Below are 26870 nucleotides of genomic sequence, written 5' to 3' on the forward strand. Positions count from 1 at the left end.
TGGTATCACTTACTTCTCTCTAGAAAATTACTTCTTCAACTGTAATTGTGAGTGAAGGAAATCATCTAGAGAAAAGATCACTTATCAATCATGGAATATCCCACCTCTATGGCCAAGCAGTCTTATATCTTTCCATTGTGATAATTTATATCTGATCTCATATGCGAAGCAGTGTTATCTGAGTCATAAATGTCTGACATGGGAGACTACATGCTTATCAACACATTTGAGGAGTTGGAAGGGAGAGAGGCGACGATAATGTTTTTCATCAAGGGGTGTCTATCTCTAGTAATCAGCCATATCTTTCTCCCCAACCTTCATTGACTAACATGTCAATGTGGGAGGAAGATGAAGGGGGTTTTGCACTGGCTTGATAAATAACTCCCACACTCCATAAAACTAAATATATATTCCTTGTGAATAATTTGGGATAACCCTGACAAATTATTTCTGAGATAATATAATCGTTTGGGCGGTTTGGTGACAATTGTGATGTAGAAAAGATTCTATTTTGGATATCTCAATTTATATGAAATGGTAAGATTGTCTTTTTTTCTTTTTTTTAATCTAGAGTTGTCAACAAGTCCAATTGCTTCTTCACCATGGTTACGGCCAAATTCTATTCTAAACGGTACTAAAGCCTACAAGATATCAAGGGTTCATCGTTAGGATATCTTCTCGCAATGAGCAAAAGCACAGTATGTCTGTGCTATGGTGAGGCCAACCATAAGAATCGTAGTGAACAACGCCAATGCCTTCCACAATCTTGACGGATGTTCCCCATGAAACTCTGCCCATGCAGTTTTATCTTATTCTTATAATAATTCTTGATTTGGATTTCCCTGATTCCAACTTTCACCTCCTGCGCATGCTCCAGAAACCCTACGAAAAACATCGGCTTCACCATGTCGTCTCACATCTTTGCCACGTACCCATCACTGATCATCATACTGTACCTATCAATCACATGACTTTTTCAAAGCAGACCAACGTACTCTAGCATGTCAATCAGGCAGTCCATCAACTCCACGTATTGTCACATGTTTCTGCCGATTGGCATCATTAAACTCCAACGCAAGCAAATTCCTCATCATACCTCCATATAGGTGTGTAATATAACAATCTTGGGAAGAAAAAAAAAGTGTCTGACTGGTGTTTTAATGCTACACAATTGAAATCTGTGGTAAAGACAATAAAAGGTTGAAAAGTTTTGACAAGTCTTATTTCTGAATTGAAAGCCTAGTTCTTCCATGTCTTTATCATTACGGATAGACCCAAACATTATGGTATCATCAGTAATTACTCCAAAAATTAGTTGTGTAAATATTACCTAGATCCATTCATTACCATCAACCCATCAACATTGAGCTCACAACATTCAAAATTGACCTCATTCCATCATATGATATTATGGAATTTGAGTGCGTAAAGCAAGATCAATTTCAGAAATTACAAAAGAATCATTATTATTGTTTGGAGAACACGCTCCAATGTTGCACTTCAATGTTTTTTGGGCAAGACCATCAAAACTATGAAAAAGAAAACAAATAAGGCCAGATTGATTCCCCACTTCTTAAGATCAAGAACGACTTGGATGTCATTTACAAAATCACCGAACTGTGTTTCTCACAAAGCCAATAAATTGGGATGTTACCAGCATAAGGTTTCTCATTCAATCTTTCAATCTGTGGTCTATCTTACTATCTATTTAGAATGATAAATCATGAAGTGTATTTGCAATTTTATTTTAATCATTTGCAATCTAGCTCTGATACCATGTTAATTTACATGGATCGCTTTTTGCAAATGTAATTATATTGCCATTGATTGATATTTTTCAAATGCAGATCCTAATCTCTTATAAGAGTAGGAGACATGTCTCTATGATTAGTCATTATTAGTTAATATATATTAACAATATAAATCACAATATAACGTATGTATTATATATAAAATGTGTGTTTGTAGTATATATATCAGCATTGTATCTTAAGATTAAATCAATCGGACTATAGCTATAATCTTAACAGAATTCGCACTACAAAGAAGAATAATCCAAATCGCATACCAACTACTACCTACATGTTGTGCTTAAATACCCTTTGGAGGAACTTCCCGAGAGTTTACAAATATAGCCAATGGCCACACCTATAGAATCAATTAAATAAAAATGGGTCTAAGAAAGACTAAATCAATTGGCCCATAAACAAAGTTTGATTAATTATTTATTTTATGACGTGAACATTACAAGGGAGTCCTTGTATGCTAAAATGTCAAAATGTGAATTTGGGATGGTTGAATTGTTATACTTGGGAGCATATTATCAGCGTTGAGGGTGTTCATGTGGATTTGGATAAAGTCGAGGCTATTATGGATCGGCTGCCACCTAGAAGTCTTTCACATCTCAAAAGCTTCATGGGTCTATTGTTTCCTGAAGCGATATTCACAATTTGCAACTTCTCTCAAGACTTAATTAAAGTGATGCATTTGAGTGGGTAGATAGAGCTCAACAGTGTTTTGATAAGTTCAAGGAATTGATGAGGACTTACCCGGTTTTAGTGACTCTAGACTTCAACAAAACATTTGAGTTACATTGCAATGCTTCAAGAGATGGGGTAGGGGCAGTCTTAATGCAGGATAAGCACCCTATTGCATTTGATAACAAAAAGTTGAGAGGTGCCGAGAGGAGTTATATCATATATGACAAGGAAATGTCAGCCATAATGCATGCATTGGCTAAATTTAGATAGTATTTGGTGGGCAGAAAATTCATAGTAAATATGGATCACATAAGTCTGAAACATTTTCTTGGGCAGAAAGAATTGAATGGCAAGCAACAAAAGAAAGTCAATAAATTACAGGCTTATGACTTTGACATAATTTTCATCAAAGAGAAGAAAAACATTGTTATTGACGCCTTATCCTGAACACCTCACTTGTGCACTTTAGGAGTGATATTAGATGATTGAAGAGAGTTGATTTTTCAGAGTATGCAAAGGATTAATGGCACTATGCAAGATGAGAGGTATTTAGTGGTTAGTGATTTGATCATATACAAGGATGGGATTTTAGTGGTGCTAGGATCTGCTATTAAGCAGAAAATTCTAACAATTTTTCATGACTCACCTACGGTAAGACATCAGGAATATTTTGAAACTTACAAGCAGGTGAGAGTGTGGCTCACATGGAAGGGGCTCAAAACAAATGTACATGTAAGAGTGCCCAGTGTGCCAGCAAAATAAACACGAGTGCTCATTCCCAAGTGGGCTGTGGCAACCCCTACCCATGTGGGACAATGTGTCGATGGATTTTATCATGGACCTACCTAAGGTCCAAGGCAGGGATTGCATTTTTGTGGTGGTAGATCAATTAACTAAGTTTTCTCACGTCTTTGCCATTGCATCCTTATACTACAATTCAAGTAGCAGAGTTATTCTTCGTAAAGATATTCAGGTTGCATTGGTTGCTGCAAAATATTATCAGTGATTGAGATATTAGGTTCATGAGTCTTTTATAGCAGGAGCTTTTATGGTTGTGTGGGACAGAGCTTATCCCGAGTGCTAGCTACCACCCTCAAACCTATGGGTAGACAAAAATAGTTAATAAATGGGTTGAGGATATCTGTAATTATATAGCAGGGCAACAAAAGGCATGGGTGAAGTGGATACACCACGTTGAGTACTACTACAACCCTACATCCCAGATGTCTATTCAAATGACACCATTCATGGCTCTCTATGATATGATGCTCCCAGTTTCCTAGATCTATTGTTCAACAATATCAGGGTACCTGGTGCAAAAGATTTATTGCAAGAGGATCAAGATATCATGAGATCGTTGAAGGAAAATATGCAGAAGGCACGAAACCAATAGAAACAGCATGCAAATCAGCACAAAGTAGAGTGGTCATTTGAGGTGAGTGATATAGTTTACCTCATGCTGCAACCATATAGGCAGTCGTCTCTTATGAGGAGTAGTGCAGAAAACTTGGAGCCTCAATACTATGGACCTTTCAGAGTAATTAGGAGATTTGGGGAAGTGGCCTATGAGTTATAGTTGTCAACGGACGGCAAGATACATAATGTATTTCATGTGGCATGCCTCAAAAAGGCATTGGGATACAATGTGGTGCCTTCAACAAAGTTGCCTCCCCTCAATGATGAGGAAAAGTTGGTATTGATTCCTATAGCCATCTTGGATACCACAAAGTGTATGCTTCAGAGTAGCACTATCAAGGAGTTCCTGGTGTAGTGGAAGAATTTATCGAGTGAGGATGCTACATGAGAGAGTGAGGACATCTTGCAATATCCAAAGTTAAGATTGCTTGAGGACAAGCAATTTCAAGGGAGCAATTTCAAGGGGGCCAGATTTTAATGCCCTGTTTTTAGCTAGACAAGATGTGACTTGACATTAGCCCAATATGTCATGGTCTTGAGGGCTAACTAGGACTTTAGAGGGACCTTGAGATTATTTACACTAATCAAATCTAGTTTCAAGCCAAATGGAGCTCATTTGATGCAAATGTGAGGAGTCTTACTATTTTTAGTAAGTCAACAAGGATATGATGCTTTCATCTTTTCACTAATGGGAGGTGATGCATTTTGTCAAGCCCCTTCCGATGAGCTACTATTCACAGGGTTGTGAATTTGTTTGCTATATTATTCTAAAGCTCAAAATAGTTGTTATAAATTGACTTGTAAAATTAAATATTATATCATTTTCCTAGATCACTTAATAAGTTAATAAGAAATATTGAAAGACTAAACAACCCCTTTTCAAGTGAAGTACATGGGCACTCATTACATGAAATAATGTTAGAATAATGCATATTTCTTATCCCACATTGTTAAGTTCATGGGCATTAACTTCCTATAAGGATTATATATGTTGTTGGGGGTTAGCATTTTGGGGCATGCAAAATATGATATTGAAATGTCAGAAAAATGATTCTGAAAACACAGAGAACTTGTGAAGGTTTAACTATTCTAAGGGCTTTGAGCATGTCTATCCTTTTGGTTAACATCTTTCCTTTTGTTGAGATGCAGAGTCAGGATATCTAGGCATTCCATTGAAAAATCTTTGGTGAGTTGCATATTTGGGAGTAAGCTAATAAGAAAAGGGGCTCAATTCTCATCAAGGAAGCTATAAAGATAATAATTTGCGGTTATAGGAACATCTGCAATCATTTTGGATGTTGAAGAATCATCTTCTTGTACCAACGTGTTGACCAACTAGAAATACATCTTGTGTCATTCCTTAAGCTGCTGCATATGCTGATGGACTAGTACTCGCACCAGCTGGAAGCATTTTTGGTTTCGTTGAGGATCGTGCAAGCCCTAGCAGGATCGTTTTTCATACCAAGTTGCAGACTAAGAGTGGACGTGAGCATCTATAGGCAATCCAAACTTCTTGTATTCATCCCAATTTGGATTCTCCTTTTCCTGGAAGTGAACACGCAAGTTGCATGCTCCACAAAGTGACTATAATCTATACGCAAGCATCTAGACCAAGTCTGAAAACGCTATCTTAATGTGTGTATTAAAAAAATAAATTGAAAATACTTTTGATAGGTTAGTTATTACTGTTATGTGGGGATTGATTGCTGAAAATAAGTATTTTGAATTTCTTTGAGCTCTGAATACAATTCTTGTGACTTTAAAAAATTTGGGAAGTTATTTGTGTTCAAGTATTACTGTGAAATGCACGATTAGTTTCTCTCATCTTTAAATCGAGTTGTTGCAAGTTTACAAGTTATATCAGAAAACAGCAGTGTAAATGGTTGCATGCAAACTATTTCACAAATTACCTTAAGCTGAAAACATTCTAAAAAATTAGATGTAACAACAATGCAGCATACTACAACCACCGAAGCGCCATGTAGACCATAAAATTGAGCTGGAGGTTGGAGCTAGGCCGCCTATGTAGGCTCCATACCATCTCTCAGGCCTCGAGATGGCAAAGTTGAAAAGACAATTATGTGAGCTCGTCAACGCAAGCTATTTCGCTCTCTACGTGGCTCTGGTGTTGTTTCAGTACAAGGAAGATGGAACGCTGAGGCTTTCTGTGGACTATAGTGCACTAAACAAACTCACCATCAAGAACAAGTATCCACTGCCCTCATTGCAGATAGCTTTGATCTGCTTATGGAAGCTTGCTATTTCACCAAGCTCGATCTGAGGCAAAGTTATTATCAGATTCAAATAGCATCAAGTGACGAGGAGAAGACTATAATTACAACTCATATGAGACATATGAATTCCTTCTCATGCCTTTCAACTTGACAAATGCACCTACTACATTTAACACATTGATGAATGACATTTTCAAACCGTTGCTAGAAAACTATGTTGCTTATCTTGACGACATTCTTGTGTATAGTAAGTCCCTTGCAAAGCATAAGGAGTACCTTGTTGAGGTGTTTAGCTTATTGAGGACCCATGAGCTCTTTGAGAAGAATGATAAACGCATGTTTGCTCAAGAGGAAGTTCAGTTTCTAGGCCATATTGTCGGGCATGGAAAGATTTGGCCTGACCCTAAGAAGCTAGTAGCAATCCAAGAATGGCAGCCACTAAAGAATGTAGAAGAGGTGTGATAGATTCTTGGACTAGAAAATTCCTATCACACATTTTTTGCGGGTTACTTCAAGATCATAGGTCCCCTTACCGACTTGCTAAAGAAGAATAAAGGATGGAAATGGGGTCCCAGATAGTAAGAAGCATTTGAGATGCTTAAAAACAAGTTCACTGTGGAGTTGGTGCTTGCATTGTCGGAAGATAGTAAGCCTTTTGAAGTTCAGATAGACATGTTGGATTATGCTATTAGTGCTGTCTTGATGCAGCATAGGCATCCTATGGCTTATGAGTCAAGGAAGTTGAATGATTGGGAAAGGAATTATTCATCTCAAGAGAAGCAAATGACAGCGACTGTGCCATGTCTCAGATTTTGGCATCATTACTTGTTGGGCATTACTCTTGTGGTGAAAATTGATAGTATCAATTCAACCTATTTCAAGACACAAGCAAAGCTTACACCTAACCAAGAAAGGTGGCAAGAGTTCCTCATCGAGTTCGACTTCTAGCTCACATATAATCCAGGGAGGCATACTGTTGCTACAGACGTGCTGAGAAAGAAAGCTCAATTCAGCACATTTCAGACTTGGAGGATGAGGCATCTAGTCAAGTGATGATTGTTGAGCATGTTTAGCGTAGGATCCAAGAAGGCTTAGGGAATGACTTACAAGCTCATGAAATAGTACTCCAAGTCCAAGCTAGGAGGACGAGGAGATTCACATTGAAGGATGACATGTTTTACTATGAAGAGAATAAGCTCTATGTCCCGAAATGGAAAGATTGTGCAAGAAATTGTTACATGAATGTCATGACTCAACCTGTGCAACACACGTAGGCCAGAAGCACACGATGGAAGTGTCGGAATGTGGCTTCTATTGGCCAAATATGTGTAATGATGTCGAGTTGTATGTGAAGACATGCCTCAATTATTAGCCAGACAGGCTGGTTAATATCTATTTGGGAGATTTGTTGCAACTTCTACCAATATCTTGATGGGTTTTCAAGAATCATGGTGAAAGTTGATCACTTTAGCAAGTATGCAGTGTTCATTGCTTGCAAGCAACAATTTGAGTTGGCAGCACACTGCCTTTTTTTGAATTGTGGTTAAGAATTAGGGTGTTTCCCTTAAAACATTGTATCAAATAGATATTTGAGGTTTATGTCGAAGTTATGGACCAAGTTGTTGAAATTGGTAGGCACAAGATTGTTGATGAGCACGAGTTACCATTCGCAAACAGATAAGCAGACCGAGCGCATCAACACAGTGTTGGAAGAGTACCTGAGACATTATATTGCATCTAATCAGAGGAATTGGCCCAAGTTTCTCAATGCAGCCCAATTTAGCTATAATTTGCAAAAGAGTGAATTGTCTAAGCATTCACAGTTTGTGTTGGCTATGAGTTAGCAACCACTCACACCACATAAAGTCATGCGAGGATATCAAGGTTCAGACACTGAGGCAATCGAGCTCATGAGAGCTAGAAGAAACGAGTTAATCTAGCAAGATAGCATCTCACCAAAGAAATAGACCATATGAAGAGATTTGAGCATGAGAAGCACAAGCTGGTGGAATTCAATGTCAGTGACAAGGCACTGCTATGCATGGATCGGAATGAGTTAAAATACCTAAGGGGTTGAGCATGTCACTTGTAAGGAAATGGGATGGTCCTTTTGAAGTTGTGCAGAAGCTAGGTCCTATCGTATACAAGCTGAATTGTCATTGTATCTTGGTCTATATACAGTCTACCATGTCTCCCAATTATGCATCCATTTACCTGGTGAAGAGGACTAGGTGTGGAACGTTCCTACCCAAGGTCTCGCAAACCTATTGGATAATCTAGATCAGCGAGTTGGTAAAGTGTTGACCACATGCACTAGAGGACATGGAAAGATCTTTCGCGAGTTCTTAGTGGTTTCGGAAGGATCAGCTCCTGCAGTAGCAAGTTGGGAACGAGGTGAGATGTTGTGGCGAGATGAAGAGATAATCATGGCATTCCTTGAGGTAGGCAGCTTGGTGTAGCAGAAGTGAGCGGTGGTGCCATGCCTCTCATGCATCTTCAAGTTAGAGGGTATATCAATGTCAGGAGCCTTGCCACAAGTTGGGTGGGGGAGGTTGTAGTTACTGTGATTTGTGAGCTCTTGTTAGAAGCTCAAGTTAATTTGTTAACCTTGACAAACACTAAGGTTGTAGATCAAATTGGGTGTGAAATGGCTCAATGTTGGCACAATTGAGATCCTAGGAAGAAAAGCATATGAATCCAATTAGCATTGATCGATCCTAAGGGATCTATGTCAATATGAGGTCCAATATGATTTCAGAAATCTTCATAAGGCTATTTGAGTTCAGACATAGCCACACAATGTGGATTATGTCTCCTTGAAGCTCTATAAGAAGGCAACATGGATGGCAAGCCCAAGCTCTCATTGGGCGATGTCTTGCGAGCCAAATTGTCCCCATGGTGAAGCCCAACAACCATCCGATGGTGATCTAAGTAAAAGGAGATATAACAATATAGGCCGAGTTACAATCAGAGATAGTGCCAATAAATGAGGCAATGCCTTAGGCACAAATCATGGATAAGACTTATGAGCAAGCATTCTTGATTGCATAGTGAGTGTTTGTGAGCAGATCTTTGGCTTCAAACTTGATGCGTTGTTTGGGATATATTGTAAAATTTTGGCCAAGTCTTGGGTTCTAGGCTAGCTTGGTAATCTTTAGGGCAATTCATTGTTTGGATTTTCATTGTAGATCAGCATTGGCAATGTTGGTGATGACAGACCAGCTACCGAGCACGAGTTGGTTGGTATTTGTAATCATTGTTTCAGAATGCAAAGGGAATCATATTGGTGTTATTGTTTTGCCCAAAAGATTAAGATAAATAACAATAACCAAAATGAAGAACAATGAGACACAACAATTTATCCTAGGAAAACCCTCCAACTTGAGGGGAAAAACTGGGTCATACCAAAAATAATCAGTTTTATTAAATAAAACAAGTTCGAGTACTATGTACAAAACTATCATACATATATATATATATATATATATATATATATATATATTTGTAATCATTGTTTCAGAATGAAAAGGGAATCATATTGGTGTTATTGTTTTGCCCAAAATAAATAACAATAACCAAAATGAAGAACAATGAGACACAACAATTTATCCTAGGAAAACCCTCCAACTTGAGGGGAAAAACTGGGCCATACCAAAAATAATCAGTTTTGTTAAATAAAACAAGTTCAAGTACTATACACAAAACATACATACATACATACATATATATTGAATTGAGGGACTTTTCATAACATAATGTCTTTTCATTTTCCAAATGCAAGTCTCTTCATATTTCCAAACACATGTCTCTTCATATAATATAATGTCAGATGTTTAGGATAAAACACCTAGCACACCTTGAATGCCACATCATGCTCACTTGGTTATACAGAAATATAATCATAAATCTCTTGTCTAACAATATTAGAAGTAGAGATCTCTATTGCAGCTATAATCTTCAACACTCCCTCTTAGCAACAGAGAGATCTTTAGCATGGTAGACACACATAGCTGCAACCAAAAATGTCAATAACAATTTCTCATCACAGAATTTTCTCAATAAAACATAGTTATCTTAGCATAAAACTATTCATCATAGCTATTTCTAGCATAAAACTATTCATCATAGCTATTTCTAGAAAGTGAACCATAAAAGCATAAGATTGAAGTCATGGATCCACACACGTGACATCTACCATGCTTACTCGTGGATCCACCATACCTACTTGTAGAGGGTAGAATGAGGGCCTTCACCTCAGAATTTTCCCAAAGAAGAATGCATTTCCACCATGCCTACTTGCAAAGGGTGAAATGAAGGCTTTCACCTCATACTTCTCCCAAAGAAGAATGCATTTCCACCATAACTACTCACAAAGGGTGGATCCACCATACTTGCCTACAGAGGGTGAAACAAGGGCTTTCACCTCAGACTTCTCCTAGAGAATAATGCATTTCCACCATGCCTACTCACAGAGGGTGGAACATGGGATTTCACCTTGAACTTATCCTTCATAAATGAACTCATTGACATGTATAAGAATGGTTGAGATTCAACGGACTTTCTCTTAGCAAGAGCAACATTTTCACTACTTTGATTATCACAATAAGATAGCTGATTCCAAGTTGACCAAAGAAGAAGCTTTAGTAGTCACACTACCACATAGGCAAGAATTAGGCATTCTCCCTCTGTCATGCAAGCTCCCTCTGAATCTGATTTCTAGAGCTGGATAGTCTCCCTCTAAATATCATTTCTTCCTCTCCAAAAAAACTAATCATAATAACAACCTGTATATGATCTTCCTCTTTAATGAAGATATGTATCACCAATTCAACCCTAATGACTGCAAGCAGCGTTTCCATGTTCATATCTAGAGTTTACATGACTTTGAATGTAATCTCTCATCATCCCATTGCTTCTTGATCCGTCTTGCAATCAAGAGAGATTAGCAATAAAGAGGAGAAATATAAAGATCAATGCTAAAAGCATACGCTATTCCCCGTGATATATATGAAAAAAAAATATGATCAACATTCAAAGATGTAATCATAGAATACTTATCTCTTTGTAGTCTAACTTCTTTGAGAAGGATCTCACTACACACACAAGAGTAACGATCCTCAACAATATTGATCATGCACATATTGAAATATACATGACCATCAAAACTTGGTATCCATAAACACAGATAACTCCTAATACATAAATAGGAAGGCAACTCTTGAAATACACCCAAGCAAGCAGCTCTTACTACTCACAAACACTAGCAACTCCTAATACACACCCAAGCAAGCAGCTCTCGCTATTCACAAATACAAGTAGCTCTTAATACACATGTTACCAAAACCAAAGAATATGCACTTGCTTAAATCCGCAATGGAAGACAAACAAACTTATCTTCATTGAAACAACTCTTCAATGCAACTGAAGACTCACATATGGAAGGCAAAAGACCACCATTACACATTGTTGGTGATAAATGTGAAATGGACCATACAACTCATTGAGATCTCCATATTAAGAACTAAAGATAGAGAACAAGGATGCTACAATGCCAAGACATTGCAAAAACAGAAAATAACAAGATAGGCAATAGGAGAGAGTGAAAAGAGAATCGATGCCAAATCAATGAACTCCCAACAAACATAACTGAAGATGACTCACACTTCCAACACAAACCACACACAATATTCACACAATAGTGCAATGATTAACAACAGCATCTCAATGCCAAATAGATTTCTTACACCATGCCATCAAGAAACCCAAACTCATATCATATACCAAAAACTTCAAAGCAAGTACTTGATCTTAAGAGAAACATATGATAGTGATTCTAAGAACCTTACTACAAGCCATCGCAAGTAGTTAATCTCTCTCGCAACTACATAATGGAAGTTCAAAAATGAGAATAAACACCAAAAAATAAATATAATTATGAATCGACACTATACTCAATGGTGACAAGGATAGACATAAACAATAGCAAAAGCCACAAAAGCCATCCACTAAAGTCACTCAAGCCAACCACTGACCTACAAGAAACTAAATCTATGTCAATGTAAATATGAAGAAAAGTGCACTCATGGTCACAAACAATTGCTGCCATGTCACAAAACATATGCAAAGCTTCAATGGTGACGTTTTAGGATTGCACAAAGACAATAGAAACACAAAAGAGACATTCAAAATTAATAATGACGAGGAGATATGAAGCCATTGAATTTAACATAAAATCTACAACTGAATTCAAATACCAGATAGAGGACTGGAACAAACATGCCAAAGATAAAATGACTTCTTTCATGCAAAAGCAAGGCACTAACATATACTAAGAAGCTTGGGCAGACAAATTTAGGTAAAATAATCTCTCTTGCAGTTATTCACTTCAACACTTACATATTACCTACAACACACTCATGCAATTTGCAAAAGATACACGAAATAGAGAACAAGAGAAACTCCCTTATTTGTTGTTATCTAACCTTGCTTTGATACCATGTTAACGTTTTGCCCGGAAATAAAGATAAAAAACAAAAACCAAAATGAAGAACAATAAGACACAAAGAGACATGACAATCTATCCTAGCAAAACCATCCAACTTGAGGGGAAAAACCCAGCCACACCATAAAATATCTATTTTGTTAAATAAAAGCTATGATATCGAGTTTGAGCCCTGCCAAGTGGATTCGGGCCCAGGTTTGTAGCGGGTCTGTAATGGGTCCTCAAAAGGTCCTTATTTCAGACTATGAGTTCATTCAGGTTCACGCTAGCGCAGACCCATAGTTTGAAATACGAACCCTGTGGGGACCCGTCAAGGATCCAAGTAAACCCGAAAGAACCCAAGTAGAGGTCAAACTACCAAGTCAAACAAAAACCAAAATGAAGAACAATAAGACACAAAGAGACATGACAATCTATCCTAGCAAAACCATCCAACTTGAGGGGAAAAACCAAGCCACACCATAAAATATATATTTTGTTAAATAAAAGCTATGATATCGAGTTCAAACCCTGCCAAGTGGATTCAGGCCCAGGTTTGCAGCAGGTCTGTAACGGGTCCTCACAGGGTCCTTATTTTAGACTGAGTTCATCCGGGTTCACGCTAGCGCAGACCCATAGTCTGAAATATGGACCCTGTGGGTACCCGTCAAGGACCCAGGTAAACCTAAAAGAACCCAAGTAGAGGTCAAACTACCAAGTCAAAGAAACTATCTTTAATTGTTTTTAGAAGCATGTCCTATATTATCTCTTATTGTTGGATAGAGGAAAAGGACGTCTAGGTCAGCTTGTACTCGGTTCTTTCTAGCATTTGCTAAGCATTGTAATGCAATCCTTCAAAAATATGGCATGTAAAAGCTTAATTCAATACAATATAGTATTATTCACAGATTTGTACTCAACTTTTGCAACTTTATTCAATGAATAATCTATTTTTACTTTCTCAGTAGTTGTCTATTGTGTGAATTTCAGAAAATGGTTAACGCAATCCTATGATACTAGATCCTAATTTTTTTGGGTCCCATTTTCATCACAGATATGCATAAATATATGTTTGTATCAAGTCATGACTGTTGGAAATGTAACGACAAACAAATGACTAAGAGGGGGGGTGAATCAGGAACCACTTAAACTTTCCACTTAGATTGCTTTTATTAGATTGTATAATCTATTGTCATGCATGTAACATAAAGCAATAAAGAAATCAACACCATAACACTTTGACACAATATTTGGTAACCTAGAAACCCTCCAAGGAGAAGGGAAAACTGGGGCAAGGATGACACCCACAATGCTTCACTACTGCAATAATAAAGTTGGCCTGTAAGGGCTTACAATTGATCACTTATGGTGATCTACTTTGTTAGGAGTATGAAGGACTATTGGGTCCACCTTGTGAAAGAATTTTACAATACAATGAAGCATGTACTCTATTAGGAGATCTTACAAAGGACTGCTAGGTCCACCTTGTTAGGGGATTTACCTGATGCACCTGTTAGGATGCAATCAGTAGGATGATCCTTGTTTGCAACTTGATCTGCTGATATACATCCTTCGAAGATGGTAATCACCTACCTGTGATAGATGTCCCTCTACTCTGCCCTTTATATTGCTTGGTAGCCTGCTAATCAATCTGCTCTATCTTTTTCTTGTATTCCATATTCGCTTGTTCCATCTTTCATTCTTTCTCGCATGTTAGACAAAACAATTCACCTTTCTTATATAGGCATCAAACAATACTTTCATTCAAAGTCAGCTTCAAAAGAAAAAGTGTCTTTTCAATAATCAAATTACATCTTCAGGTCGGTTGATGTTGATGCTTGGGTCAAACTATGTATTATGCTAATGCTCGGGGGATTTAGTGAACTTGGGTGATACTCTGGCACTCGGGTAACACTGGATGCTCGGGTGATACTATGCACTCGGGTGACACTGTGATCCCTTGCTTGTACTAGATGCTCGATTCATACTGAGCACTCGACAAACACTATTAGCTCGGTTCACACTGTTGACTCGGTTTACACTGAAACATGTTGATTGAAGGAAAGCTCGGTTTCAATATTATCCAACCTTCATGACTGACTAAGTGTTTTATCACTAATTGACAATATATCTTAATAGGGTCAACAATCTCCCCCTTTGGAATTAGTGACAAAAACACTTATCATGTGCAATTATGGCATCAATCAAAAAACTTCTTAATCAAAATTTGTAGTCAAACTCCCCCTTTCCATGTGCTTGGGTCTACAACTTGGTTTGAACTGAATATATGTGGCTTGGTCACAACTAAATGAATATTGGTTTTTCAAAATTGTTTTTGTTCAGATGTACATCTACTTTATATAATTCCTCTTGTTATATACATATACATGTGCATAGATGTTCCCCCCATACATTTTCCCCCTTGTTTTTGTTACAAATGCCAAAAACATGTCATTACAAGGTTATACAAAAATGATTGAAAAAATCATGATGCACCTTCAAAACTAGAGACGAAGTTTTATCCCAATTTTCTTGCAATACCTTCAAAATGTGTAGTTCAATCTGGAGTTCTACTAATAACTCCATCATGAGATCTACAACTGAGAAATTTGTATCATGTACTAGTGTCTTTGCATGTGCAAGATGTTTCTGCATTATATCCATGTGGGGAAGCATCATACTCTGGATATCTGGTAATGATGCCCTAATCTTAGCTTCTTCCCTTAGTAGTTCAGCCTATTTGGTACTCAAGTGCCAACTAATTAGCACTATTCTTCAAGTCCTCATCAATCTTGGCCAGTTTGTTCATTATTTCCTTGGTGAAATTTGATGTATCACACAATTTTGCAAATAAAGATACAATATTATTTACAACTCCTAATGTAGCAATAAGAGTGGACAATTCCACTTGATTAATGGCAATCTTCTTGGCTACATTTTCCAAAACTTTATTCTCAAATTTTATTTCCACCCTTTGCAAAAGTTTTTCCTGACCATCTAAATCTTTATTGAATTTATGTACAATGTCAATCAATTGTTCAATGATAGGGCTTTATTATTTACCTCGACTGAAATCACATCAAAAAATGTCCTTGACGTCTTCAAGAACCTTTCCGATGTCTCTTTCTGCCTTTAGTTTCTCCCGCTGAGCCCTTTTCCTCCATAGCTTGCTCAAGATTTTCATTTGTTTAGCAGAGAGATTAGATTGATCCCAATTTAGAATCACAATGTCTTTATCAAGGTCATTCTCTTCTGTAAACTTTTCTTTTTCTTTGCCCTTGGCACTCGAAGAAAGTATAATTTATTTTCCTTTACCTTCATCCTCCTTCTCTTCACAACTCGGTTGACTCTTGCTTTCTTCTTTGTTTCCTTTGTCAACCGTGTTCTCATCCTTATTTGATTTATGCTCAGTTATGCTTGGCCTGGAGGTAGTCAGAGTTTGTTGCTCAGTTACTACTTGGGTGGATGTAGAACTTTCTTTCTTCTTTGTTTCCTTTGTCAACCATGTTCTCATCCTTATTTGATTTCTACTTGGTTATGCTTGGCCCAGAGGTAGTCAGAGTCTGTTGCTCAGTTGCTACTTGAGTGGATGTAGAACTTTTTTTCTCCTTCTCTTTAATCTCTGCTTTCTCTGCACTTGATGTAACAATGGCTTGGCTAGGAGAAGTGGGTAGAGAAGCTATTACCACAGCTGCCATCATTTCTGAATCTAATTCTTCAATTGTTTGTACATATGGTGTTGCATCTTTATCTTTATTTTCTACTTCAAAAATAGTTTTCCACAAATTTGTTGTAGATTGAACAACTTCTATTTATTCGACAAAATTTGGAAGGATTTAAATCTAGGAGTTTGCTTGTTTTCATACTTGAACATAGCCTCCTTGATTTCTTCTTTAGTGAAGTGTGGCATGACACTTTTCAATGTTTGTTCTCTAATTTCTCTTTTTGTTGTTACAGCATTTGTCCATCTATGTGTCACTGCCTTAAGTAAGGCATCTAGAGCTTGGTTTTTTTAATTCATTTGGATCATATTTCCATTTGGCCATCTTCTCAACCAAAGCATCTTCTATTTGCTGTTGCTCCTCCTTGCTCCTGAACTTATCTGATGCATTTGAATCCAGCCATGCCACTTCCTTCCCTTATTGTTTTTAATTGTTGCTCAAAGGATGGTGGGGGCTTCTTTAGTTTGATGCTTTGAGCTTCTTCTTCCCCATCATCATCTTGAAGCCTTAGTTTTCTCCTTGGTCTCTTGGAAGTAGTAATCACAGGCGTAGCTGCCTTCTTAGGTGTAGCTTTCTTTGGTGTTGCCTTGATTACTTTCCCTTTCTTCTTTGGAGGTTCTTCTTCCTCTTCACTGAACTTGCTCTCTTCATCTTCTCCTTGTCCTTTTGTAAGCATAAGAGAGTCATCCTTATTGTCAAATTTCTTGTGAATATTTTTCCATTCTCTTCTTCCCTCTTCAATATTTCAGAAATCTCTATTTGTAGAGATATTATGGTTTTGGCCTCTTCATAAGTGTCAAAGTAAGTATCCTTAGGATCAACTGGCTCATTCAATAAAGCCTCAATGATGTCCTTGGTATCATCAATATTTACTTCATAGCCCAATGGTTTTATTCATGCTATCCTAGGTATGACTGCTTGAATATGAGTGTTATCACAGTCAACTAGGAAGAAAATATCTTGTTCATATTAAGCAACCAGTTGTTGAGGGATCCTAAATTTGTTCTGCATCTTATCCTTAAAGTTCTCAAAATATGCATTCATTATTCCATCAAAATTTTCTCCTAACTCATTGATCTGATATATGACAGGTCTATCCTTATTCCAAACCACATTGCTCTTAGAAGGGAAAAAAATTGCAAATAGAAAAATAAACATACCAAAAGAGAGCCAAACTTACAAACGTTCTTCTTAGATGCCCGGATGTTCTCCATGTTTTTGCTTAATTGACTCAGTTGTAACTTGGCTAAGTCGTAAGACAGATTGTTCTTCACAACCTTGTATGCTAGGTCAACCACCTCACAAGGTACACTGTTAGGTTTGCTCGAGCTGTAGATTTTGAGAGCAATTACATGGATCCCAAACTTGATTTCCATGTCTGTAACATTGTTCAATTCCATACCTCTGTCATCCCACTCTGCAAGGTTTTCTTTGCAAGCTCACCTCGAGCTAGGGTTTTGGTGCTTCTTGGCAAAGTAACATGAATTGTCGCGATTCAAGCAATTCACGTGATTTCACGATCTGACTTAAGGCATGCAATTCATTGTGAGTTGGTGAATCGGCTCGCCGGCAGGCAAAATCAGCCCCAAAAACCAGCAAGTTGGTAAAAAATCACCAAAACTCACCAATTTTAAAATCTTTGAATTTCAAGTTTTTTTTCACCTTGCCAATTCCTAGCCAATTCATAGGCAATTCATGATTCGAGTAGGCCTTTCCGATTCCGATCCAATTCCGATTTTTGGTTAACATAGGATAACTTGTGACTCAATGGATCATTTTCTTTATGATCTTCACTGGTTGCTCAAGCCAATAAGACATATCATGAACCCTACTTAAAACGTATCTGATCCACTTAATTTGGAAATTTCGTGGCATATGCAATGCATGAGTCAAACCCTTCACTTCCAAATGTCTATGCTCAGGTTTCAACACTACATTTTCACACATTGCACCAAATGCTTCATTTAACTCAAAAGGACCCAATTCCTAAATTGTGCAGTGGTAAAATGACCTGATATCATGAATTAACAGTACCTTTGGAGGGATGGTCGAGTGAGCTCCCATGGGGTCTTTCTCCTTAGCTACCGCAAGATATAGCTTATATTTGGGTGTTTCACGAACCGCATTCTTCACCAACATTTCAGAACCCTTCTTTATCTTCATTCTAGAGTTGGATGTCATTTTGCTCGGTGAATGAAGAATTTTATTGACAAATAACATTCCCAAACTATACTACTGCAAACTCGCTCAATAACCTGCTCTTAGTTGCTTGGTGCTCAAAAATTGATCAGCTCAAACTGATCTTTGAATTTGCAATGAGAGAATAAACCCTCGATTTCACTTTTTATAAAAAAATATCAAGCTTCAGGGCCTAATAAATGCTCCATACTTGGTGAGATGACCGGTTTAGGTCTTCAAACTTAAACTCGACATGAACTGTCCATCGTGAAGCTCAATTAGAACTGGAATACAATCCGACTTGACTAGGTAATGCTTGATAGCTCGGTTATAACTAAGATTCGACTCGGTTAAAACAAAGTTTCCTCCACTTGTCCTTGTGCATCTTCGTATGCAGATTTGGATTGTTCTTTCTTGCTTATCTGGAACTAGTATAGGATCTTCTTTGGATTCATTGTTCCAGCCATCTCTTCATATGCTCAGATAGAGGTGGTTGCTTCACCCAACTCATTGGTTTGGGTGACAATAGCTTCATTGTCTTGCCTTGTGTTTTCCTCTAATTTCCTTACCCATTTTTTATTCATCTGAGTTTTGATCACTTAAACCTTTGTTTTCTTAACCAAAATTTGTTGTAGCTTGATTCATACAATTTCTTGCCAAATGACCAACCTTTTTGCATACATAACATCTCTCATTAGTATGTCTTTTCCTAAAGTGAGTTCTGAAACAATTTGTTCCAATGTGGTCGTATTCTCCAAATAGATAGCATCTTCCCCATGTGTTGTAGTCCCAACCAATAATTGTTCCTTGTCTAGTTCCATTGTATTGATTATTTGCATTCCATTGTTTTGATATGCACTCAAAAGATTTGTGACCATGCTTGTGACATATGAAGCAGTTTCCTTTAAATTTTGGTCTAGCTCTACATTCATTTGCCTTGTATCCATGCTTGTTGCAATTATAGCAATAACTATTGAACTTGGGTTTCATAGTATTACTCCAACAAATGTTTGATGTATGACCTACTTTTCCACAGTTGTTGCATGTAGGCCTTTTGTTCTTTTGAGCTCCTTGTTGTGATGATTCTCCTTGATCAATATACCCTAAGTTGGTAGTGCCTTTAGGTCTATTCTAAGTTTGTTCATACAATTGATTCACACTTTCTTGTGATCTCAACCTTCTTTCATTGAGTTCCTTTTCAGCTCTTAGATCATTCTTGAGTCTATCATTCTCTATTCTTAGATTGGCGATTTCATTATTTGCATTATCTAGCTGATTTTCCATGTCTGCCTAATATTGAGATAGCTGCTGAATTTCATTGGTCTTTTCTTTAATCTTGTTGCAGGCAATCTTTTATCTTCATCCATCATTTCTTTGTCATTTTCTGCTTTGTTCTTCTTTTCCATTACTCATAGCCTGACCAAGTGACTTTCCTATTCTCTTTTCAATTTTCTTACTTCTTCTTGTACAGTGGTATTCCTTCCCAATAGATCTTCTATAGCTACATCTGCTTCTTCTAAACTTCTTTCTCTGCAGAGGTCTTCTATTCTTTCTTCTATGTATAGATTGTCATTCATCTACATAGCTAACTCTTTTCTTCTTTTCAGAGAGTTGGTGAGTTACTCCTTGAGTTTCTTGACTTGTTCCATAAGCATATGTAGATCTAGTTTGTCATTCTCAATAGCTTTTTCCAACTTATACACTTCCATTTCCTCAAATCTTTATTCTCAAGCGGCTAATCTTCTAATAGGAGAACCTCGCTTTGATACCAATTGTTGGAAATGTAATGACAAACAGGTGATTGAGGAGAGGGGGGGGAATCAGGAACCACTTAAACTTTCCACTTAGATTGTTTGATCTATTGTCATGCATGGAAACATAAAGCACCATAACACTTTGACACAATATTTGATAACCCAGAAACCCTCCAAGGAGAAGGTAAAACTAGGGTGGGGATGACACCCACAATGCTTCACTACTACAGTAATAAAGTTGGCCTGTTAGGGCTTATAGTTGATCACTTCTAGTGATCTACGCTGTTAGGAGTATGAAGGACTGTTAGGTCCACCTTCTTAACGGATTTTACAATACAATGAAGTATGTACTTTGTTAGGAGATCTTACAAAGGACTGCTAGGTCCACCTTGTTAGAGGATTTACCTAATGCACCTGTTAGGAAGCAATCAGTAGGATGATTCTTGTTTGCTGATATAGATCCTTTGAAGATGATAATCACCTAACTATGATAGATGTGTCTTTGCTCTGCCCTTTATACTACTTGGTAGCCTGCTAATCAATCTGCTCTATCTTCTTCTTGTATTCCATATTCGCTTGTTCCACCTTTCATTCTTTTTTGCATGTTAGACAAAACAATTCACCATTCGTGTGTAGCCATCAAACAATATTTTCATTCCAAGTTGGCTTCAAAAGAAAAAGTGCCTTTTCAATAATCAAATTACATCTTCAAGTCGGCTAATGTTGATGCTTGGGTCAAACTGTGTATTATGCTGATGCTCGGGCGACTCAATGAACTCGAGTGATACTCTGGCACTTGGGTAACACTAGATGCTCGGGTGATACCATGCACTCAAGTGACACTGTGATCCCTTGCTTGTACTAGATGCTCAGTTCATACTGAACACTCGACGAACAATGCTAGCTTGGTTCACACTGTTGACTCGGTTTACACTGAAACATGCTGAGTGAAGGAAAACTCAGTTGCAGTATTAACCAACCTTCCTGAATGACTAAATATTTTGCCACTAATTGACAATATGTCTTGTCATAGGGTCAACAATGACTTGTATTTATCTAGTTGTACAAGAATTTAGTTCTAAGAATGTTGTGATTAAAACCTCTAAAAGACACTTTTAACTCCTCCCAAATGCTCGCTTAGATTTGAATCTTGTTATGAAAGTTTGATGCATCATGCAACACATTAAAATCTTGAATTATGTTTTATGTAGTTTAGCTTATTGAATTGAGTAATCAATAGACAAGAATCATAAAACATCTCATGTATCATAATGCGTATATGTATATATATACACATTTATATATATACATATGTGTATACATAAATATATATATTTGTGTATACATATATATGTATATATATGTATATGTGTATATATATATATATATATATGTATGTATATGTATATATATGTATGTATATGTATATGTGTGTGTGTATATATATATATATATATATATATGTATATATGTGTATATATATGTATAAATGTATATATATATGCACAAACCCACCCACAAACACAAATGGGGAAAAAAAAAAATTACCCGAACCCACAAACCTGAATTCCATCCCCAAACCCGAACCCAAACCGACAACTTAGAATAAAAGAAGTTTGAGGACAATGCTTTCAATTGAATACAATATTTATCACACAAAGTAATCATACATATATTAAATTGAGAGACTCTTCATATAATAACCAAACATCTCTTCATATTCCAAATGCAAGTCTCTTCATATTTCCAAGCACATGCCTCTTTGCATGTCGCATGTCTCTTCATATAATAAAATGTCTGATATTTAGGATAAGACACCTAGCACACCTTGAATTCCACATTGTGCTCACTTGGTTTTATAGAATTATCATCATAAATCTCTTCCCTAGCAATATCAAAGATAAAGGTCTCTATCACAGCTATAAACTTCAATAATTGGCCCCTTATATCTCTGTTATGTTGAATCTTGCATATGAGTTCTTGAATATAGATGAGTATTTGCATGAAACATTGCTTTACTAAAACGATCCTAAATTGGTGAAGGTCATAGTCTGGGATCAAGTTTGTGCAGACATTAAGTCAAATCAGACGAGCTCATCATTGGTGCCGCATAGGTTGTACTTTGGGCCTGTGATAGTAGGTAATTTAAATATTTTTAATATCTCGCTATATTTAGCTTGTTCCTCTACAACCATAGTTACTGGTTATTTAGACTTTCTTTTTAGTTTTTGTAATTTTGTCTATTTTTAGACTATGATATAATTAGTGTTTTTTAACTCTATTTAAGAGTTCATTGTCAATGCAATCATTATCCCACTTTTAACAATTTCATATAAGACATGAGCAGATCATCCAACAATTAAAGCATACAGCAAACTCTTGCATCAGTAAATATAATCATCGAAATCATTGAAGAATGCATTTAACAAGTCATCAAGGACAAATTGGGCATAGCAACCAGCAACAGGAAGCAGATTGAAAAATTGGGAAGATCATACCAATTAGAATCACAAGATCAGAAGCAATTACAGGAACTAAACAACAAGATTGATTGACCAACACAGGGATAAAGAATAAAATAGTTTCAGCTCAGTGTAAGTGTCAATCCAGCATAAGCTCACAAAAGGTGTTATGGCTACTAAACACAAAAAACTACCTTTGGATTGTCTAAGTTGTAATCACCTAAAAATGGTCATCTAGACTATTAGCCCCCTTCTTAGCATTTTGGCTAGTTTAATTTAATCATTTACCTAGACCAAATTGCTAATAATCAATTTATTTGATTATAACCTATAGTTTGACTATGCTATCCTAAGTTCATTATTTGATTAAAAGAACATGTCCCCTTTTAATTAAATAAAACACCCCATTCTTCTAACCCACTTAAAGTGCACACATAAAGTTTTTTTCTATTTTGCAATTAAAAGAAAAGGCTTTGTGACTTTTGTCTTATATGGCAAGTCAACTTATATTCTATAGGTTGACTTGTGTGTGCACATGGATCACTCCTCTTTTTGAATTCCACCGTTGATCATCCACCATCTTCATCTTAATCTCTACCGTCCATACATCTTTAAAAGGGAGAGAGCTTTCCCCCTCAATCCATCCTCATTTTGAATATTGTTATGCTGCAGGTTTTCTAACACGTTTCTTTGGAGCTTTGTGGAGAACTTCTATTTCTTGTCTACATTCTCTCATCCATGGCATCATGGCATTCTAGCTTAGCTTAGCTTTTATTTTTACATGTAGCTTAATCTCACATAGCTTAATAATGGTATTGTAACACTCTCATACATGTTTTAGCATAGCTCCACTTTGCATCTCATTCTAGCTTAATTTTCATTTGCATTGCATTCTTGAGGAAGTCCTTGGGACATTTGCATTCTTGCATCTTGTCTTTGGAACCTCCCATTGCATGGTTTACTAGCAAGAAGAGTATCTCTAGGGCTCATCTGAGAGCCCTTGAACTTGAATACTAGCTTCTTGCACTCCATGGAAGAAGAGTATTCCAAGAAAGTTTTGGATTGTCTAAGTCACTTGGAAAAGAGAAGGAAAAGTGGAAGAAATCTTGCCAGATCGTTATTTCAACCATAGTTGAACTCATTCAATAGTTTCATCTGCAAACCAGTATGTCCCACGTAGGACAAAACAATAGAACTGAAGTTTTGACTGGGGGGCTTTTAATTGGCTTTCATTTTGACCTCTCACATGAGAGACATTTTATTACCTAAGCTTGACTCATGAATCCATTCTTTAGTATAATATACCCATTCAGATGTGCTAGTGAATACTTCATTTTAAAGACAAGGAAGGATTGGAGAGATCAAGTTTTCTTGTAAATTGAATATTTCTAATCATAGTACTCTTAAGGTTACTAGCAATAGAAGGAGGAAGTCCATCCCTTGTTTTTTAATTGTATGAGTGTAAGAAACCATTAGAGTTCACTAAATTAGATGCAAGTGAGAAGATACTAAGTTGATATTCTTAGTGGCTAGAACAAGGAGCAAGATTGTATGAGTGCTTTTGATTGTGAACTATTGGCTGAATTATTTTCACAAAAATAGATTTCTTTTAGGTAAATCTCTTTTTCCTAACAACTAAATGAATAATATGATTCTTGTTACTCTCATTTAAGGGAAGTGTGATGCTTATGAACCAATCATAAAGTATAATACTTCTATGCTTTACAACTCCCATATTCTTCAATTAAAATATAAAACATAGAGCTAATAAGCAACAAATTAATAAAAGAAAGTATCACTGATATTAGATATTATTGGAAATGAAACACATTATTTCATTTTAAATTTAGTGAAATTAAAGGGTTGGTCTTTAATGACTTTTTCATATATCCGCCTAGAGATAAATTGAGCTTAGAACTTTCCAAGGTGATCCACTTTTTAAAGCATTTCGTTTGGAACCAAATGCTACAAATTTGCAAGCATGGCATATATATATATAGAGAGAGAGAGAGAGGTGCATGTAGTCATCTGGGTGTGCACATGTGCGTGTATGCATGTGCACGTGCATATGTGTACGTGTACATTTGTGCATGTGTCCACGCACGTGTGTGTCTGCATGTGTCTAGGTGTGTGTGCATGTGTGCCTGCGTCGGTGTGCAGAGTGTGTGTTTTTTTGAGCTTACATAGCGCATATCTTGTCTAATTGTGTATTTCTTAAAACCTAATGACAGATCGTTTTAATCCCATCTAATTATATCTTTCTTGTGATTTGAATCTCATCCAAATGATAGATAATGGAGTGTGAATTAACTTCCAAAAACCAAACAATTTTTTTTTCAGAAGGTACTTCTAACAATAGCTTTCCTCTTGCCTTTAAAATCCTCCCACGTAAAATGAAGAGATGAGATTTCAAAGAAGTGAACAGGAAACAGATCGGTAGTTAACTATTCTGATCATCTCCAGGGGAAAAGGCAAGGCAATATTCAGCGGGGGAAGGCACTTAAAGGTAAGGTTTCAAGGAGAAGACAAAGGGAAAGAGAGAACATCTGTGGCATGTACCTTATCATGACCAAGGGCATCGAGCAAGCCGATCAAGTCACCCACAAGACGCAAATGAGAGTAATTGTGGAAACCGAGAGGAACATCGGTGTCTCCGTAGCCCCTCATGTCAGGGGCCACGGCGTGGTAGCCAGCCTTTGCTAGTGCTGTTATCTGATGCCTCCATGAATACCACAATTCCGGAAACCCGTGTATCAGCAATACCACGGGACCTGAAAAACCGTTGATTCAACATTTCCTCCTTACAATTGAAAGCTGGCATGAAAAGAGAAGGCAAAAGCGCCAAGACAAACCAAACCTGATCCTTGCTCTGCAACGTGCATGTTGATGCCATTGGTCCTGATGACCCTGTGGCTTATCTCCGAAGTCATTCTGTCCCTTCCCCACACGAAACTACCTCTGCTTGCCACTTCCCACTGGTTGAGCTTGAAAAGTCGTGGGACTTTGTTTCTTATTGTAAGGAAAGACAAATGTCAAAACTCCTTTTGACCTCGAATATAACAAAGAGAATCGCGCATAAGTCATTTAAATTTGGGGTCCGTTTGGTTCCCCAAAGATGGCAGGAATTGGCTTTTTCAAAATCTGGATTTGAAAATTGGTGCGTTTGTTTCAAAATTTGCAAAATGGAATTAGCATACGGGACTTCCAATTTTGCCTCAAAACTAGGTTTTTCAACTTTTTTAAAAAAGTAGGAATTGAAAATCAAAACCTAGTTTCGTTTTTTAAGGAGTGTAAAAATAATAAATTGGACTACTTTTTGAAATTTGCCTTCAACTCCAAGCTTACGCATAAAAATGTGTCTTAACACGCATCTTCCGAGTGAAACAAATGGTTTCAGTAAAATTTCAAAAATCGAAATGAAGATATGCAAAACCTTGATTTGGCTAAACCAAGGTTTGTAGAAATCTGGGTTTTTTAAATTCGACGAACCAAACAGACTTGGAGGTCAAAGGATCAAATCGTTCACATCGAATCACGATGAAGCTAATCATGAAGCTAAACTAGAATTGTGTTGACCCATGTTTCATGAGTAGTGATTCAACGTGAATCAATCTCTCATGAGAATAAATGGAACACTTAGCACTCATTGGATCTAGGTGATGCTCGCAGTGGTGAAGCACTAAGACTTCTCGGGAGGTCACCCATCCCTGTACAACTCCAGCCTAAGTGCGCTTAACTATAGAGGTTCCTCCATGGTTAAACCCAAAGCTTGCAACTCCATTAGCAAAACCTTCACCAAGTGTTGTGCCTTATGAACCATTCATTAGAAAGCCCCTTAAGCTCATCAATTGATAAGTAGGAGATAATTTCCATAGCAAGTCAAATTGTGATATTGCTATCAGGATTTAACTATGTGATTTTTTAGTCAAAATCATTGACCCATGTTTCCTGAGTAGTGATTCAACATGAATCCATCTCTCGTGAGAATAAATATAACACTTTGCACTCATTGGATCTAGGTAATGCTCACAAGGGTGAAGCATCGGGACTTCCCAGGAGGTCACCCATCCAATACTACTCCAGCCTAAGCACACTTGATTGCAGAGCTTCACAGGGGTGAAGCACTGGGACTTCTTGGGAGGT

General features: G+C 37.1%; 1 protein-coding gene across 2 annotated transcripts in view; it reads right to left on the reverse strand.

The window, feature by feature from the left end:
* LOC149535215 (epoxide hydrolase 3-like) overlaps positions 1 to 25754 on the reverse strand; it is a 63041-nt gene extending 37287 nt beyond the window's left edge. For both annotated transcript variants that reach the window (XM_089807781.1, XM_089807782.1), the window contains exons 1-2: positions 25585 to 25754; positions 25287 to 25498 (exon numbers count right to left, since the gene is read on the reverse strand). In XM_089807781.1, coding sequence (XP_089663907.1) covers positions 25287 to 25498; positions 25585 to 25657 — 285 coding nt within the window. In that variant the 5' untranslated portion in view covers positions 25658 to 25754. The remainder of the gene's footprint in view (positions 1 to 25286; positions 25499 to 25584) is intronic.
* Positions 25755 to 26870: the final 1116 nt, after the last annotated feature.

Source organism: Cupressus sempervirens, chromosome 10, assembly GCF_028749045.1.
Source record: "Cupressus sempervirens isolate cs-2001-9-10 chromosome 10, ASM2874904v1, whole genome shotgun sequence".
Classification (NCBI taxonomy): Eukaryota; Viridiplantae; Streptophyta; class Pinopsida; order Cupressales; family Cupressaceae; genus Cupressus; species Cupressus sempervirens.